Source organism: Aotus nancymaae, unplaced genomic scaffold (assembly GCF_030222135.1).
Source record: "Aotus nancymaae isolate 86718 unplaced genomic scaffold, 86718_ANA_hifiasm-v0.15.2.pri h1tg000038l, whole genome shotgun sequence".
In the NCBI taxonomy this organism is placed as follows: domain Eukaryota; kingdom Metazoa; phylum Chordata; class Mammalia; order Primates; family Aotidae; genus Aotus; species Aotus nancymaae.
The window spans coordinates 3,110,192-3,124,813 of NW_026988452.1; the positions used below are offsets into that span (position 1 = coordinate 3,110,192).

Genomic DNA, 14,622 nt, shown 5'->3' on the forward strand with positions numbered 1-14,622 from the left:
AGGGCTTTTGCACATGGCCCCCTCCATCCTCAAGCTGGCAATGGCTTGTGGAATCCTTCTCATGCTTTGAATCTCTGACTTCCTCTTCTGGAGAAAATGCTCTGCCTTTAAAGATCTCATGTGATGGAGTTAGGCCTACCTGGATAAGCTCTCCATTTTAAGGTCAACTGATTTGTAATTACATCTGCAAATCCTTTTGCCATGTGACAATGTAACCACATAATTGGAGTAACACCAGAAGGCAAAGGAGAATTCTGTTCACCACAGTACCGGTAACTAAATATGCTACTTGAACTGCAGATTTCATAGTGGTCTATTTGTAAAAATTCTTTGTGTGTGTGTGTGTGTGTGTGAGAGAGAGAGAGAGAGAGAGAGAAAGAGAGAGGAGAGAGAGAGAGATTGAGTCTTGCTCTGTTACCCAGGCTGGAGTGCAGTGGCATGATCTTGGCTCACTCCAACCTCCACCTCCCAGGCTCAGGTGATTCTCCTACCTCAACCTTCCAAGTAGCTGGGACTCCCAAGTGTGCCCACAACTCCTGGCTAATTTTTGTATTTTTCAGAGAGAAGAGGTTTCCCCGAGGTTTCGCCAATATTTCCCTGGCTGCTCTCAAAGCCCTGGGCTTAAGCAATCCCGTCTGCCTCAGCTACTCCCAAAGGGCTGAGATTACAGGTGTAAGCTACTGCACCTGGTAAAAAATTCCTCGGTGTTTGTCAGAAAACCTGAAGTACTTCCTCAGCTTATTCTCTAACTTCCCAAATGAGTCAGAAATGTTGACGAGGAATTGGCTTCATGAGGCTTTGGCTCTCTTTCCTGCACAGACATGTTTTTGTCTTGCAAACTCTTGGTGATTTTGGATGTTATTTTTTTCCTGATATCGCTGTAGTTTATTGCCCATTTCTTACACACTCATGGAAACTACTTCAATCAACAAATATGAATAAATACCATGTTCATAGCATATGGCCAAATCCAAAATCACACCTGAAAGGTATCAAGCCATAATAGGTGTTTTTAGATGTTCGTTGAATGAATGAGGAGTGATGTACAATAGGCTTTGCCCTTAAGTAGCCTACTGTCTCTTTTAGAAATAAGCTGTACACATACACCAAAATAAATAACAATACCAGGACTTACGTGGCTGGTTTTTAAAAGGTGGTCCAGAAGATAGAGCATCGTGTGTGTGTGTGCAAGGAAAGCTTTGTGGAAGATGTAGAGCTAGACCCGGACCTTGAGAAACATACGTGATTTGGATGGGTGGGAGGAAGACCTAGTATACAGTAAGGAGGATGGTGTGAGCAAAGGCACAGTCTGGGATAGGAGTAGCCATGCCGGGTGAGAATCAAGATCTGAGTGTCAGGTTGTGGCCTCGCACAGGCTTAGGATTTCAGATAAGGTACAGAAGTGTTTGATTCAATAATCAAGCAGTCAAAGGTTTATCGAAGTGAAGGCACTTTGAACTCTCTGGAATAAAGGTGACATTAATGAATGGTTTTCTTAATTCACTAGGAACAAAATTCTCTCAAAAATATCACCTAGGGTCCGTAGGAGAAAGAGTACCATGTGCAAGTGAACACACACACACACATTGCAAGTCAAAATAAAATAATAGTTCTTTATTCCATGTTCAGCTAACAAACAGCAATATGAAATAATGTTGATTTTTAGTTTGTAGCCATTGGATTTGCTAGAGTTCTTTCTCATTTGACTTTGGAGATAAATATTCCTGCAGCTTTCTTTTCTTTCCCCAGAGTCAATACCTACGACTTCTATGCAGAGAGGTCTATGATCTAGGAAAGTAATTGGCCAGTAACTCACAGAGTAGGATGTTCTATGTGGGAACATCAAGTATACTTGTGGGAATGGTGACAAAAATACACACACCATGATAACAATGGAAAGGCAGCCCTTTGCTAAGCAAAAGCCTAGCAAAGGCAGTAAAATCTGGGATGCGGTATCTTTGCTAGGGGTAAATGTGTTTTTATGGGAGGGCACAGCAATACGATGGTGTGATGAGGACGATGACAAACACACAGGTTGCAATCTAGTGACCAGAGCCCTGAGTGGGAATTCCACTTGGAGAATGGTCTGTCGTTTTCTGGGAGAACTTTTTTGTGTCTCTGTGCTTCGGGATCCACCTGCTTGGCAGAAGCCTGGCTGTGGCCACTGCCCTGAGGGAAAGAAATCTTCTCCCCCAGATACTATATTCTAATAATCTAAGGGGGTTCACTGCTTACAAGATTGCTACAAGAAAGTCTTAAAGACCAATGGGAAAAAAACTATAAAATGAGATATCTGATCAGGCCAAATGCTTACTGGGTATCTTGTCAGGAAGAATATTGAGGGAGGGAAATGGAAACTGAGCCCTGAGGTCAATTCTTCAACATTAAACTGATATATTCTCAACTTACTCTTCCTCTGGGGGACTTAGAATAAAGAGCCTGACCTTGGTGGCCTGTCTTTCTCTGTTCCCCAATAGATCAGCACGTACGTAGTGAGGTCTCTGAAGAGCACTATGCACAGAATAGCCAAAGCACTCCTTTGGCAGAAATCAGTATTTGAGAGGCACGTGACCTAAGTGTTTGATTTTAGTTAGTTGTATCTCCTGAAGGCAGCCACTTCACCTGCATTGCCTGGTGCCACCCACGCTGGCTCTAAGCAGCCACTGGGTTCCAGGAACTGCTTTGGAGGCTCACTCGGAATCCACTGCATGGTCAAAGGCATGCTCGGAGCGCCTCTTTTTTCTGGATGCTGAGCACAGGTACGCAAGAAATGCCAGACACAGCAAGGCTGCCGCTGTGAAGAAGGCGAGGATGCCCACAAAGATAGGTGGTTCTATGGGCAGACGGATCAGAGGGCTTTCGGCTGGGATCTGGTTGGTCAAGCTGAGCATGTAGCCAAGAGACCAGGCAATGCTGCTATTCCCCACCTGTGGAGTAGAGAAGATGGCTTAGTTCTCAGGGCAAGGCTCATACCCGAGGCACACCACTGTCAACCTCACAAAACAACTCCCATGGGAAATTGTGGCCCAAGGAGGTCAGAGGACTTGCTCAAGTTAAGACATCACACCGTAGCCACAAAGGCTTGGGGAATCTCACCTCCAGCACTGCAGAAGAAATAGTCAAAAGAACAAATCCTCACAATCTTATCACAGCCAAACTGAAGAAGGCAAAGTTAATAACATTGAAAGTGTTCCTGTTGTCCAGGAGTACAGGAGTGTCTGTGGCTTGAGAAAGAGGCTAATGAGTGGTTTGCTGATCCCAGGACCGGTTTCTAGGAATAAGAAATCAGCCCAAATGGGAAGCTGACTATCAATTTCTCTGGTAGTTCTAACCATTTTTGCTTTACATGTTTTTAGGGTGTTTCATTAGGTGTATAAATGTTTTACTTTTGGCTGGGCGCGGTGGCTCATGCCTGTAATCCCAGCACTTTGGGAGGCCGAGGCGGGTGGATCACGAGGTCAAGAGATCGAGACCATCCTGGTCAACATGGTGAAACCCCGTCTCTACTAAAAATACAAACAATTAGCTTGGCATGGTGGCGCGTGCCTGTAATCCCAGCTACTCAGGAGGCTGAGGCAGGAGAATTGCCTGAACCCAGGAGGCGGAGGTTGTGGTGAGCCGAGATCGCACCATTGCACTCCAGCCTGGGTAACAAAAGCGAAACTCTGTCTCAAAAAAAAAAAAAAGTTTTACTTTTGCCATCTTGAACATTTTATCATTATGTTATAATCCTCTCTGTCTAGAATGAAGCTCTTTGCCTTAACAACTGCTTTGCCAGTTATTAAATAGTTATACCAGCTTTCTTCAGGGTAGTGTTTGATAATTAGGGGCTATTTTTCTATTTATTTTTTTCTCCTTTCCTGCCTTAAAAATGATATCTGTGGCTGGGCGTAGTGGCTCACTCCTGTAATCCTAGCACTTTGGGAGGCCAAGGTGGGTGGATCACCTGAGGTCAGGAGTTCAAGACCAGCCTGGCCAACATGGGGAAACCCCATCTCTACAAAAGTACAAAAATTAATCAGGTATGATGGCAGGTGCCTGTAATACCAGCTACTTGGGAGGCAAGGGAGAAGAATTGCTTGAACCCAGGAGGTGGAGGTTGCAGTGAGCCGAGATCGTGCCATTGCACTCTAGCCTGGGTGACAGAGCAAGAAACTCCATCTCAAAAAATAAAAAGAGGATATCTATGTGTTCCCTTTAACAAGAAGAGAATTTTAGGTTACTCTTATGTCCCTGTATCTTATAACTCCTTACTGCACCCTTATCATGTTGGATATTTTCTACACTTGGGTCATATAAATGGATTTTTCTTTTATACTTTACTTTAGTGTTCGTTTTCTGTATTTTTAAATACGCTTTTTTTTTTTTTTTTTTTTTTGAGACTGAGTCTTGCTCTGTTGCCCAGGCTGGAGTGCAATGGCAAAATCTCGGCTCACTGCAACCTCTGCCTCCCAGGTTCAAGTGATTCTCCTGCCTCAGCTTCTTGAGTAGCTGGGATTACAGGCAGGCATCACCACGACCAGCTAATTTTTTGTATTTTAGTAGAGACAGGGTTTCACCATGTTGCTCAGGCTGGTCTTGAACTCCTGTCCTCAGGTGATCCGTCTGCTTCAGCTTCCCAAAGTGCTGGGATTACAGGTGTGAGCCACAGTGCCTGGCCTTTTTAATATAAATTTTAAGCCACAGCATCATTTATTCTTACTTCCTATGTTTTTGTAACATTGCCTGGATTTGTTTCTCTTATTTTATTACTTCCACCAAAAATATTTTCAATATAAGTCTTTGTGCAGCAAATCTTCTTAAGTCTTTTTATACCTTCACTTATTAATTTCACATACTAATTTGGCTGGATATAAAATTCTTTACAATTAAAGAGAGGAACTTTTAACTTAGAATATTATGTCAATTCAAACTGGTATTCAAATGGAAAGTCATTCTCCATCTTATAATAAACTTTACTGGTAATTAGATTCATTAGAAGCAAAGTTTAGCAAGTACATGCTACCAACAGTCCTTAGGTCTCCAGACAGCCTTATTTTTTTGTAGATGACTCAATTTTATTTATGGAAAAGTAGATAGTCACAGGCCTAATGCAGGATATTGGTTGGTTTAATCTAATATTGCTGAAGCTGGTATTGAACAGGCTGACTCCAGGCATCCTTCAGGCTTCATATCAGCTCTTCCTGAAATGAGAAAATTCTCTGGAACCTGGGGAATATGCTGCTAGCTGAACATATTCACAAGGCTGAGCCCTGCCTGGAAACAAGGTATGAAGGTTCTTTCACTGGTCACCAGGTGACAGCTGTGATTTCAGCTTTGGACCATTCTGGTCACTTGACCATCATATATCTGTATCTATCTATTATATCTATCTCTCTATATAAAATATCTATTAAATAATAAAAACATATATATTTATAGATATAAAAACAACTAAGAATATCTTCCCCATCCCTCAAATCTTTGTTAGTAAATATAATGACTTCAGGTTCATTCAAAGAGAAAATGTTTATTTAATGCTAATGCAAATCCGTCAGGCTCTAAGGCCTGTATCTTACTCTGACATAGGCCTAAAATGGAGAAGAATTAGTTACTATCCTCTTTAAAAAAACTGTTACATTTAAAGATTTTTTTTCGGGATGAAAAGTCTCATATCCTTAACATGTTTATGAATTCAACAGACATTGACTAAGCACCTTCGATGCTCCAGCCCTGGTGCTAAATGCTGGGAATATGAAGATACTAAGACAAACCTCTGCCCTCCAGGACCGCCCAGTCCGCTGGCCGTTGGCTTCCAGGCTTTTCCAGGAGGATGGACACCCGTGAGCAACTCCTCCAAATTCTCCACCATCTCTTCTGGGAAACTCACAAGGGATCAGTCTGATCAGCTTTCACCCAGTGAGTATAACTCGTTAATACCCTCTTCCCTTCTACATTTGTTCTACATACATACATACAAACCTCTCTGCTGGGAAGAAGAAGAGAAAATGATTTGTGCTGTGACTTACTTCTTTTTTAAATTGTATTTGGGGCCAGGTCTCCGCTGTGAACTTGTAGCCGTTCACAAACAAGTGGTAGATGTAGTTGGCTGAGAAGCAGTAAGAGCGGGCGTATACCTCATCAAATTTGGGGAGCAGGAGTGGGAGCTGAAAGGAGGTTTAAAACATCTGAGAGGCAGGACAAGCACGTATGTTTTAAAATAAACACCTTGGATTAAAACTCATATTTTAAAGAATCTTATCACCCAGAATTTCATGATAAAAATAACTTTATAATACAATCATACAATCATGCAGTATAATTATTAAAATATCCCTATATAATATCATACTATACTAATCTTTAACTCATTGAGTGCTTATTATATGCCGAATATTATTCTAACCATTGCGTATGTAGTTATAACATTAATTCACACTGCAGGTGTGGGGTGGGTTCCCTTCTTCCCTTTATTTTACAGCTGTGCTGGTAGTAGAAGAGCATAAAGGCTAAATTCAGAATATACACACGTGAAATAGATTCTACCATACTTTTTTTTTTGTACCGACATTGAGCATTTCTCTTTAAATACTGACCTCACTCCAGTTCTGTGAGCAGAAATTCCAGGTGCTGGAGTTGAAGGTGTCCAGGGAAAAGCTACCTGAAAGATTTAAAGCACTGGCTGTGTAGTAGAATCCTGCAAAAGCCTGGAAATAAGTAATATAGAAGGAGATTAGTTTTCAGAGTGGGGTTTAATAGAAAGGTTTATGGGTGAGGAGTAAGAAGGTGGCTAACAGGTCAGCAGAGGAGAAAGAGAAAAGTGTGAAATAAATATTCAACAGGGAAAGAAAGAAGTCTTCCAAAAGGTTTTGCTCTTACCACAAATGGCCCTTTAATCTTTGGCTGATAAACCCCATCAAAAGAACAGGTTTCTCGATCATGGCAAGCTTTGAAGTCAAATAGGGAAGCCACCTTTGCATTACATAGTGATGCATCCCCAGTTCCTTCAAAAGTGATGATGTCATCGGGGTTATAACGTTCTGGCCTCTGGTCCGCAGTGCACAGGCTGTCAAATACATGGCCCATGGTGAAGCTGGTGTTATAATCCCGAGGGTAACAGGGATTGGTGAAATGGGTTTTGGAAGGAGAATTCTGTAGGTATAAGAGTGAGGTGTTAGAAACCACTCTTTTGTGGATAGCCAAGTATTTCCCTTTTGCAAATGCTCACTATCACTACCCTCAAATGCCAAGAGAGAAACAAAAAAAAAATACTATTCTATATCAGCATGTCCTTGATCATAGGTTGTGTAGGTAATTCAAGTAGGGGCAGGAAAAAGGTGTGTGTGTGTGACAATTACCTTGTGCCAGGCATAGCGCTAGGCTGTCCCTCACATGATCTGATCCAGCTCTTATGATAGCCCTATGAACCAGGTTTTATGAACTTCACTTTGGTGAGAAAACAGATATCTTTAATATAGCATTTTAGGTAGAATATCACCTATCCACCTAGTAAAATAATCCAAAAGGTACAAATAAACATACGAAAGTGAAGTCTCCTCATCCACTTGCAGCCGTCAGGCCTCTCTGGGAACAATCGCTATTGCCAGTTTTTGTGTATCTCGCAAGCACATGCAAATATATGTATTTTTTCTCCCATGCTTTTTTTTAAGCCACAAATGATAGCACTTTATATACTCCATTCTACCTATTGTTTTTCTCACTTAAAAATATATCTTTGAGATCCTTCCATTCATTGTACTTATAGAATGGCCTATTCTTTTTAGTGGCTGCATAGTATTCCACTGTACAAATAAACCATACTTTATTTAAGAAATATCCTCTAGATGAACATTGATGTGGTTCCCAATCATTTTGCCATTACAGACAAATATCCTTGTCACATATAAATATTCTGTCCATTTGCAATTTATTTGATGTAAAGACTCAGAAAGAGACTTGGCTTTACTTTTTCCATATGATGATTCAATCTTTAATCTACAGGTGCAAAATACTCTGTTTCATTCTGAAGTCCTACATGTTGTTGATTCAATTTATGAACTCTGTTATCGAAGGAACTGGATTTGAACTATGTTCAACTTAAGCCACTAAGGCACTCTGCTTCCCCAACAGTAAAATCTTTTTTCTTGGCAGGGCATGACAGCTCACACTTGTAATCCCAGCACTTTAGGAGGCTGAGGCAGGTGGATCATTTTAGGTTAGGAGTTTGAGACCAGCCTGGCCAACGTGCTGAAACCCCGTCTCTACTAAAAATACAAATATTAGCCAGGCATGGTGGCACACACCTGTAGTCCCAGCTACTTGGGAGGCTGAGGCAGGAGAACTGTTTGAACAGGGAGGTGGAGGTTGCAGCAAACCGAGATTGTATCATTGTACTCCAGCTTGGGTGAAGAGCAAGACTCTGTCTCAAAAAAAAAAAAAATCTTTTTCTTTGACCAGTGATGGCATTTAGTAAATGGGCTTGTGGGGAGGCTCTTTCCTTTTGACTTTAACACTCTTTGTATGGTTTTACATTTTTACCACAAGAATGTACTTTCTTTTATAATGAAACGGTCATTTTTTTTTCTTTTTAAGTTATGGTACTTGGAATATTATGTACTCATAAAAACTCATATTTTAAAAAGATATTAATAACACAGGAAACTGATCATAACATATGGTTAGGTAAAATAAAGGCTAAATATAAAATTCTATAGACCATATGAAGCCAAGTTTGTACACATTCATACATTAAAAAAAGGAAGAAAATGCAATAGTATGTTAATGGTTGTTAATTCTGTTTTTAAAAAAATCCTTTATATTTTTTGGTGTGTATCTTCTAAATGTTTTTCACTGAACATATATGACATTAAAAACAGAAGAAAAAACTCCTACTTAAAAAGGGAAAGAAAGAAAGTGAATGCATATCCCTAATACCTAACCTGTCGTCAGCGTGAGACTTCAGCACATCCCTAATACCTAACCTGTCGTCAGAGTGAGACTTCAGCATATCCCTCATATCTAACCTGTGGTCAGAGTGAGACTTCAGCATATCCCTCATATCTAACCTGTTGTCAGAGTGAGACTTCAGCATATCCCTAATATCTAACCTGTAGTCAGAGTGAGACTTCAGCATATCCCTAATACCGAACCTGTCGTCAGAGTGAGACTTCAGCATATCCCTAATATCTAACCTGTGGTCAGAGTGAGACTTCAGCATATCCCTAATACCTAACCTGTCGTCAGAGTGAGACTTCAGCACATCCCTAATACCTAACCTGTCGTCAGAGTGAGACTTCAGCATATCCCTAATATCTAACCTGTGGTCAGAGTGAGACTTCAGCATATCCCTAATACCTAACCTGTCGTCAGAGTGAGACTTCAGCATATCCCTAATATCTAACCTGTGGTCAGAGTGAGACTTCAGCATATCCCTAATACCTAACCTGTCGTCAGAGTGAGACTTCAGCATATCCCTAATACCTAACCTGTCATCAGCATGAGACTTCAGCATATCCCTAATACCTAACCTGTCGTCAGTGTGAGACTTCAGCATATCCCTAATATCTAACCTGTGGTCAGAGTGAGACTTCAGCATATCCCTAATACCGAACCTGTTGTCAGAGTGAGACTTCAGCATATCCCTAATATCTAACCTGTTGTCAGAGTGAGATTTCAGCTCTAAGGTGACTGGAGACTTACTAATAAGAAAGTAACTTGCAAAGTACATATCCAGCTGTCATTCTCACCACACTACATAGTTCCTTATATTACAGATGAGGAAACAAGATCCAGACTGATGGAATTTACTCACTTAGTGTTTACGATGCAGTAGTTTGTATGAACCTTCTAAGTCAGGGCTTGGCAATACATATTTGACCTACGAAACTGTTGGTCAAGCAGGTCTTGACATGCATTTGTCAGTAATCCTCATCTCATCTGAATCTCTCCTCTTGGCTGACTCAGAAGCCTCTGAGGGCAGAGCCACCCTCTCAGGCATCTAGAGGTTACCAGGCAAATTGAAGACATGTGTCCCTGTCCCTGTGAGCTGACTGTGAGAGGCTAAGTGCTCACTCCTCCACCCCCAGTGCTGGGCTCACATTTGGAGACTGGCATTCTCCGAGCCTAAATCAGACCTCAGAAAGTGAAGTATTTACTTCTCTTCCGTGGACGGCTGGATACAGAGATAATGATTCTTTAGGAAACACTGTATAAGGACTTAAACACACAGTCACACACAGACAGACAGAAACACACATTCCGCAGGGCCAAATTTAAAAGGTTAGCTTCCCTGACCTTCACTCGCCCTAGTAAAAGGAGGGTTTCCCTTGAGCCTCCACATTCTGCCCCTGCGAGGGTCAGAGCTAGAGGAAAGGATGTTAAGCACTGCTAGCAGTAAAAGGAGCTGGAGAAAAGAGGGTTTCCCAGAGCTTCTCTCCCAGAAAGAAAGAAGCATGTCAGTTCAACTACTTTAATGAGCAAGTGGGGATGAGTGGTAAGCATTGAGACCCCTGCCAGGGAGGGTCGATTGTGTTACCTGTGGGGTTTGCTTTGGCTGACTGGGGGAGGGAGGTGGAAGTTAGGGTGGGAGCCATGGAAGGTGACATGGTTTGACTTTGTCTCATGTCAAATTGTAATCCCAGTGTTGCAGGAGGGGCCTGGAGGGACGTGACTGGGTCATGGGGGGCGGATTTCTTCCTTGCCCTTCTCGTGATAGTAAGTTCTCACGAGATCTGGTTGTTTAAAGGCGTGTGGCACCTTCCCCTTCACGCTGTCTCCTCCTCCTGCTCTTGCATGTAAGACGTGCTTACTGCCCCTTCGCCTGCTACTACGATTGTAAGTTTCCTGAGACCTTCCAGAAGTAGCAACCTATACAGCTCACAGAACCATGAACCAATGAAAGAAACCTCTTTTCTTTATAAATTACCCAGTTTCAAGTGTTTCTTTATAGCAATGGGAGAACGGATAATAGAGAAGGGCAGTTGAGGGTTGTCTGCAGCGTTCTCACGTCTGTCCTTCCCAGGCAGTGCTCACACTCTCCTGACAATAAATGACCCATGGATGTGTCCTGGGGCCTCAGCCTTTTCTGGGAGGATTCGGGAGAGGCTCGGGGGAGGGGCCATAACCGGAAGCTGAGTTCTCACAACCCACCTTGCATGAACACTGGGCAAATGCAGGGGTCTGAAGTTGTGAATACTGCTGAAGATGCACTTTTGTGATCCCCTCAACTCCTCTTCAGGATTGAGTCTGCTCCTGTCTTCAGTTATCAGAGTAGGTTGGAGGAATGTAGGTTAACCTACTGCTGTTGTGTCCATTGTGTTCACAGGCTAACCCACCCTAGTCCCCTGCCTTCGAGTCCCTTAAGAAGCCAGGATCTGCGGCTTCTGATTTCCTCATACTCCTCTAGGTAGTCAAGGCCTCTCCTCTTCCTCTCAGCCACCCAGCCTTGGCTAAGATTGACGTCCCCTGAGCACTGGAGTTTGGGTCTGGGGTCTCATCTAAGGAGTTAATGCCCTCATGAACACACACTGCATAATGCTGAATTTAGTATTAGCAGCAGCTTGCTAGCCGATGCCAGAAGTACCCTTCTGGGCCCTGACCAACATGATGGAATGTGGTTGCTCTAAAGTTCTACCATATAAAGGGTATCAAGCCTGCCTAATATAGACCCATCTAAAAGGAGGCTGAGCCTGGGGAGGGCTCAGCCCTCTTCCCCTTCAGCATGCATTTCTCTTATGACCACTAATATTATTTTGTCTATACCCAGGGGAGTCTCAAAATTCTCAGGCTTATTTAGCTTCTGGTTTAAAACAGTTTGTGTCCATAAAGGGATTCCAGGTCTTGAGTCATTTGCAAAACATGTGAAGCTCTGGAACTTCCCTAGACTTCTTACTCAAATTCACTGGAAGTGGGTAACATTGAGGGGAGCGGGGGAAGAAAGAGAGAGAGAGGAAAGGGACTTGGACCCTCGGGAGTAAATTGGAAAATGCTGTTATTTCCATCTACCTTTCAATTGAAGTGGAGAAGACAGACCCCAGAAGGCAGGGCATTCTCCCCTCAGCTCCAACCCCCAAGAGAACACCTGCCACCCCCTACCCCCCACTCAAGTACCTGTAGGAGCATTGCCAGAAACTTCTTCTCAGCCTCATTCCGGCCATAGCACTGGAAGCTGTGTGTGTAGAGCGTGTACACGTAGCCATACAGGGACACCTGCATGATGTCACTGGTGTTCAGGTCCACCTTCTCTCCTGCCACGAAGGATATTTGGGTGGAGGCACCACCTAAGTCCAGGGCACCTATGGTTTCCACTCCATGTGGGTGCACCCACATGTGCCAAAGGTTCTTCTGCACGGTGGGAAAAGGAAGTAAGAAAGAAGGACAGAGGCACCACCTACGTTTGCCCAGAGTTCTCCACCCAAGCCTCGTCTCCTACTGCTAAGAAGTAGGACGGAGGGAGCATTTGGGGCCAATGTTCTCCTTTTCTTTCAGGGTTGGTGAATTTAAATGCTTACAGGAGCTGGGCAGGTAACAAAGGTAAGTAATAAATGAGTGAAGTAGATTAGGTTTATTAATAGGGAGTGGTGAGGTCTATGGCAAACTGGAGAATCCACGAATTACACACTCTGTGCCCGTTAACATCCAGGAATGTGAGTCTACTGTAACCACGTCCTCCAATTTTGGGGAGGAGTGAGGAGGTCAGGAGAAGCTAGAAGTATGGATATTTATATGAAATTTACCAAATGTTAATTATTGGTAATTATTTTAAAATTTTAAATGTATTTGAAGGGGAACAAAATAGGTCTTAGGCTGGATATACTCTAGGTAACTCCTGTTTTGTACCCCCTGTAACATGGCAGTTGTCTCTTGGACTCAACTTTCCTCTGTACCAAGGGAACAGGGAGTGCAGGGATTGGACTGTGCGGAGAGCTGGGAACACAGAGTGAAGACTTCTTTCTGTCTCTGGGAACTTAGGGATACAGACTTCCTGAGGGCTTTGTAAATTTCAGATGGCCATGGAACCTGTCTGAAGGGTTATTCTTCAGCTGCCCTCCCAAAGACCCATAGTCTACTGTTAAATTTAGATCCCACCCTCTTCAATTTCTTACAAGCTATTAAGGGATGAGATTCCCCCCCGCCGCCAAGCATTTAGTCCTGTTTCTGACCATGTTTTCTCCCCAGCTGTATATGTCTTTTCTTAGCTATTGTCTCATAGGTATTTCCCTAATCATTACCTGATAGGAATGATACAGGACGGATGTCCCTGATGGGATGTGGCTCTACTTAGGCGGTCACTCACAAGGGATAGGACAAACAGTAAGATTAAAAACCATGCATTTGTTTCCACACACCTCCAGGAAATTTCCCATTAAATAGTTGGCTGTAATCCATCCATATACCCCTTCCTCTTGCCCAGAAATGATTTGAGCACCCCTAAAGTCAAAGGGCTGGGACTTGAAGTAGCTTTGGATGCTTCCAAGGACTTCATTAGCTGCTGTTTCATTTTGCAACCTATGCAAGGCACAGAAGAAAAAAGTCTCAGTGCCCACACAATAGAGTCTTAAAATGGGCAGTCTCAGGTGAAAATGCAAACTTCCCCGTCTCCCTGTTGGCGGGGATGAATGATTTTCCAGATGTGTGCTGTACACCACAATCCCTTTTGCACGTTGAAGACTTCTGGGGCAACCGTGAAGGCAGGATGCACTTGCTACCTGTCAAACTGCCAAGCAGGAAAATCACTTTCAGTAAAAGGACGATTTGTTCTCCCCACCCACATCATCTGTTCCTGTATCAGAAGAGCCTCCTATTTAACTGCCATCGCTCTGTCTCAGATCAGCAGAGGAAAGGAGGTTGATGAAGACATAAGAGTGGCATAAATAATCTCTTGGAGGCACCATATGAAGAACCCTCATCTGACCAGAAGGAAAGGGAGCTTAGTAGGAAGGGGAAAAGGAGGAACATTGAGTTTTCAGCTGTTTCTGCTTCACTCTTTGGGAGGGCTTCAGCATGAAGGGATATGACAGTCATCATGCTGCCACTGGATTGAAGAACCACTGGTGTGCTGACCCACGGATGAGTGGCGACACAGCATTATACCCCTGGTGACAGAGTGCTTTGGGGTCCATCTGCTGCCATTTTACCCTATGAAAGAAAGCTCGCTTGGGAGATTATTTCCTCTTTCATCCGTGGGTTAAGAAACTGAGGGGCACTGGCTGACTCTTGGCTCAGGAAGAAGAAAGAGCAAGGCTGCAAGCAGAATCCATCCCAGTTCAGCGGCTGGTTCTCACTGCTTGGAAAATAATTCAGAGTTCTCCCAGTTTCATCAGTTCTCATCCCAGACAATCCTCATTGTTTTCTTTTCTATTTCACTTGTCTAGTAATTAAAATATCAGCTAGTTCCTCAGAAGAAATAGATCATCATCAGAAAACAGTTTTACAAGAGTTAGTACTTAATTTATTCAAAGGAGACATTCACTTTTTTCCTAAGGGGTAAGCTTTCTGTTCAGGGTTTTTGTCATGAGCTATAAATTGCAGAGCCTTTTAATTATTTTTCACTGAAAGACTGGGGGGCGGGGCGGGAAGCAACCACGAAAAATCAGAGCCTGTTCAACCACGAAGTCTGCATGTGTACAAACCCTACTGGTAAAA

General features: G+C 43.0%; 1 protein-coding gene across 2 annotated transcripts in view; it reads right to left on the reverse strand.

Moving 5' to 3' along the window:
• Positions 1-1,593: 1,593 nt before the first annotated feature.
• Positions 1,594-14,622, reverse strand: part of ENTPD3 (ectonucleoside triphosphate diphosphohydrolase 3) — a 38,214-nt gene continuing 25,185 nt past the window's right edge. For both annotated transcript variants that reach the window (XM_012460143.3, XM_012460144.3), the window contains exons 6-11: positions 13,326-13,485; positions 12,088-12,321; positions 6,859-7,131; positions 6,576-6,686; positions 6,009-6,146; positions 1,594-2,927 (exon numbers count right to left, since the gene is read on the reverse strand). In XM_012460143.3, the coding sequence (XP_012315566.1) occupies positions 2,691-2,927; positions 6,009-6,146; positions 6,576-6,686; positions 6,859-7,131; positions 12,088-12,321; positions 13,326-13,485 (1,153 nt within the window). In that variant the 3' untranslated portion in view covers positions 1,594-2,690. The remainder of the gene's footprint in view (positions 2,928-6,008; positions 6,147-6,575; positions 6,687-6,858; positions 7,132-12,087; positions 12,322-13,325; positions 13,486-14,622) is intronic.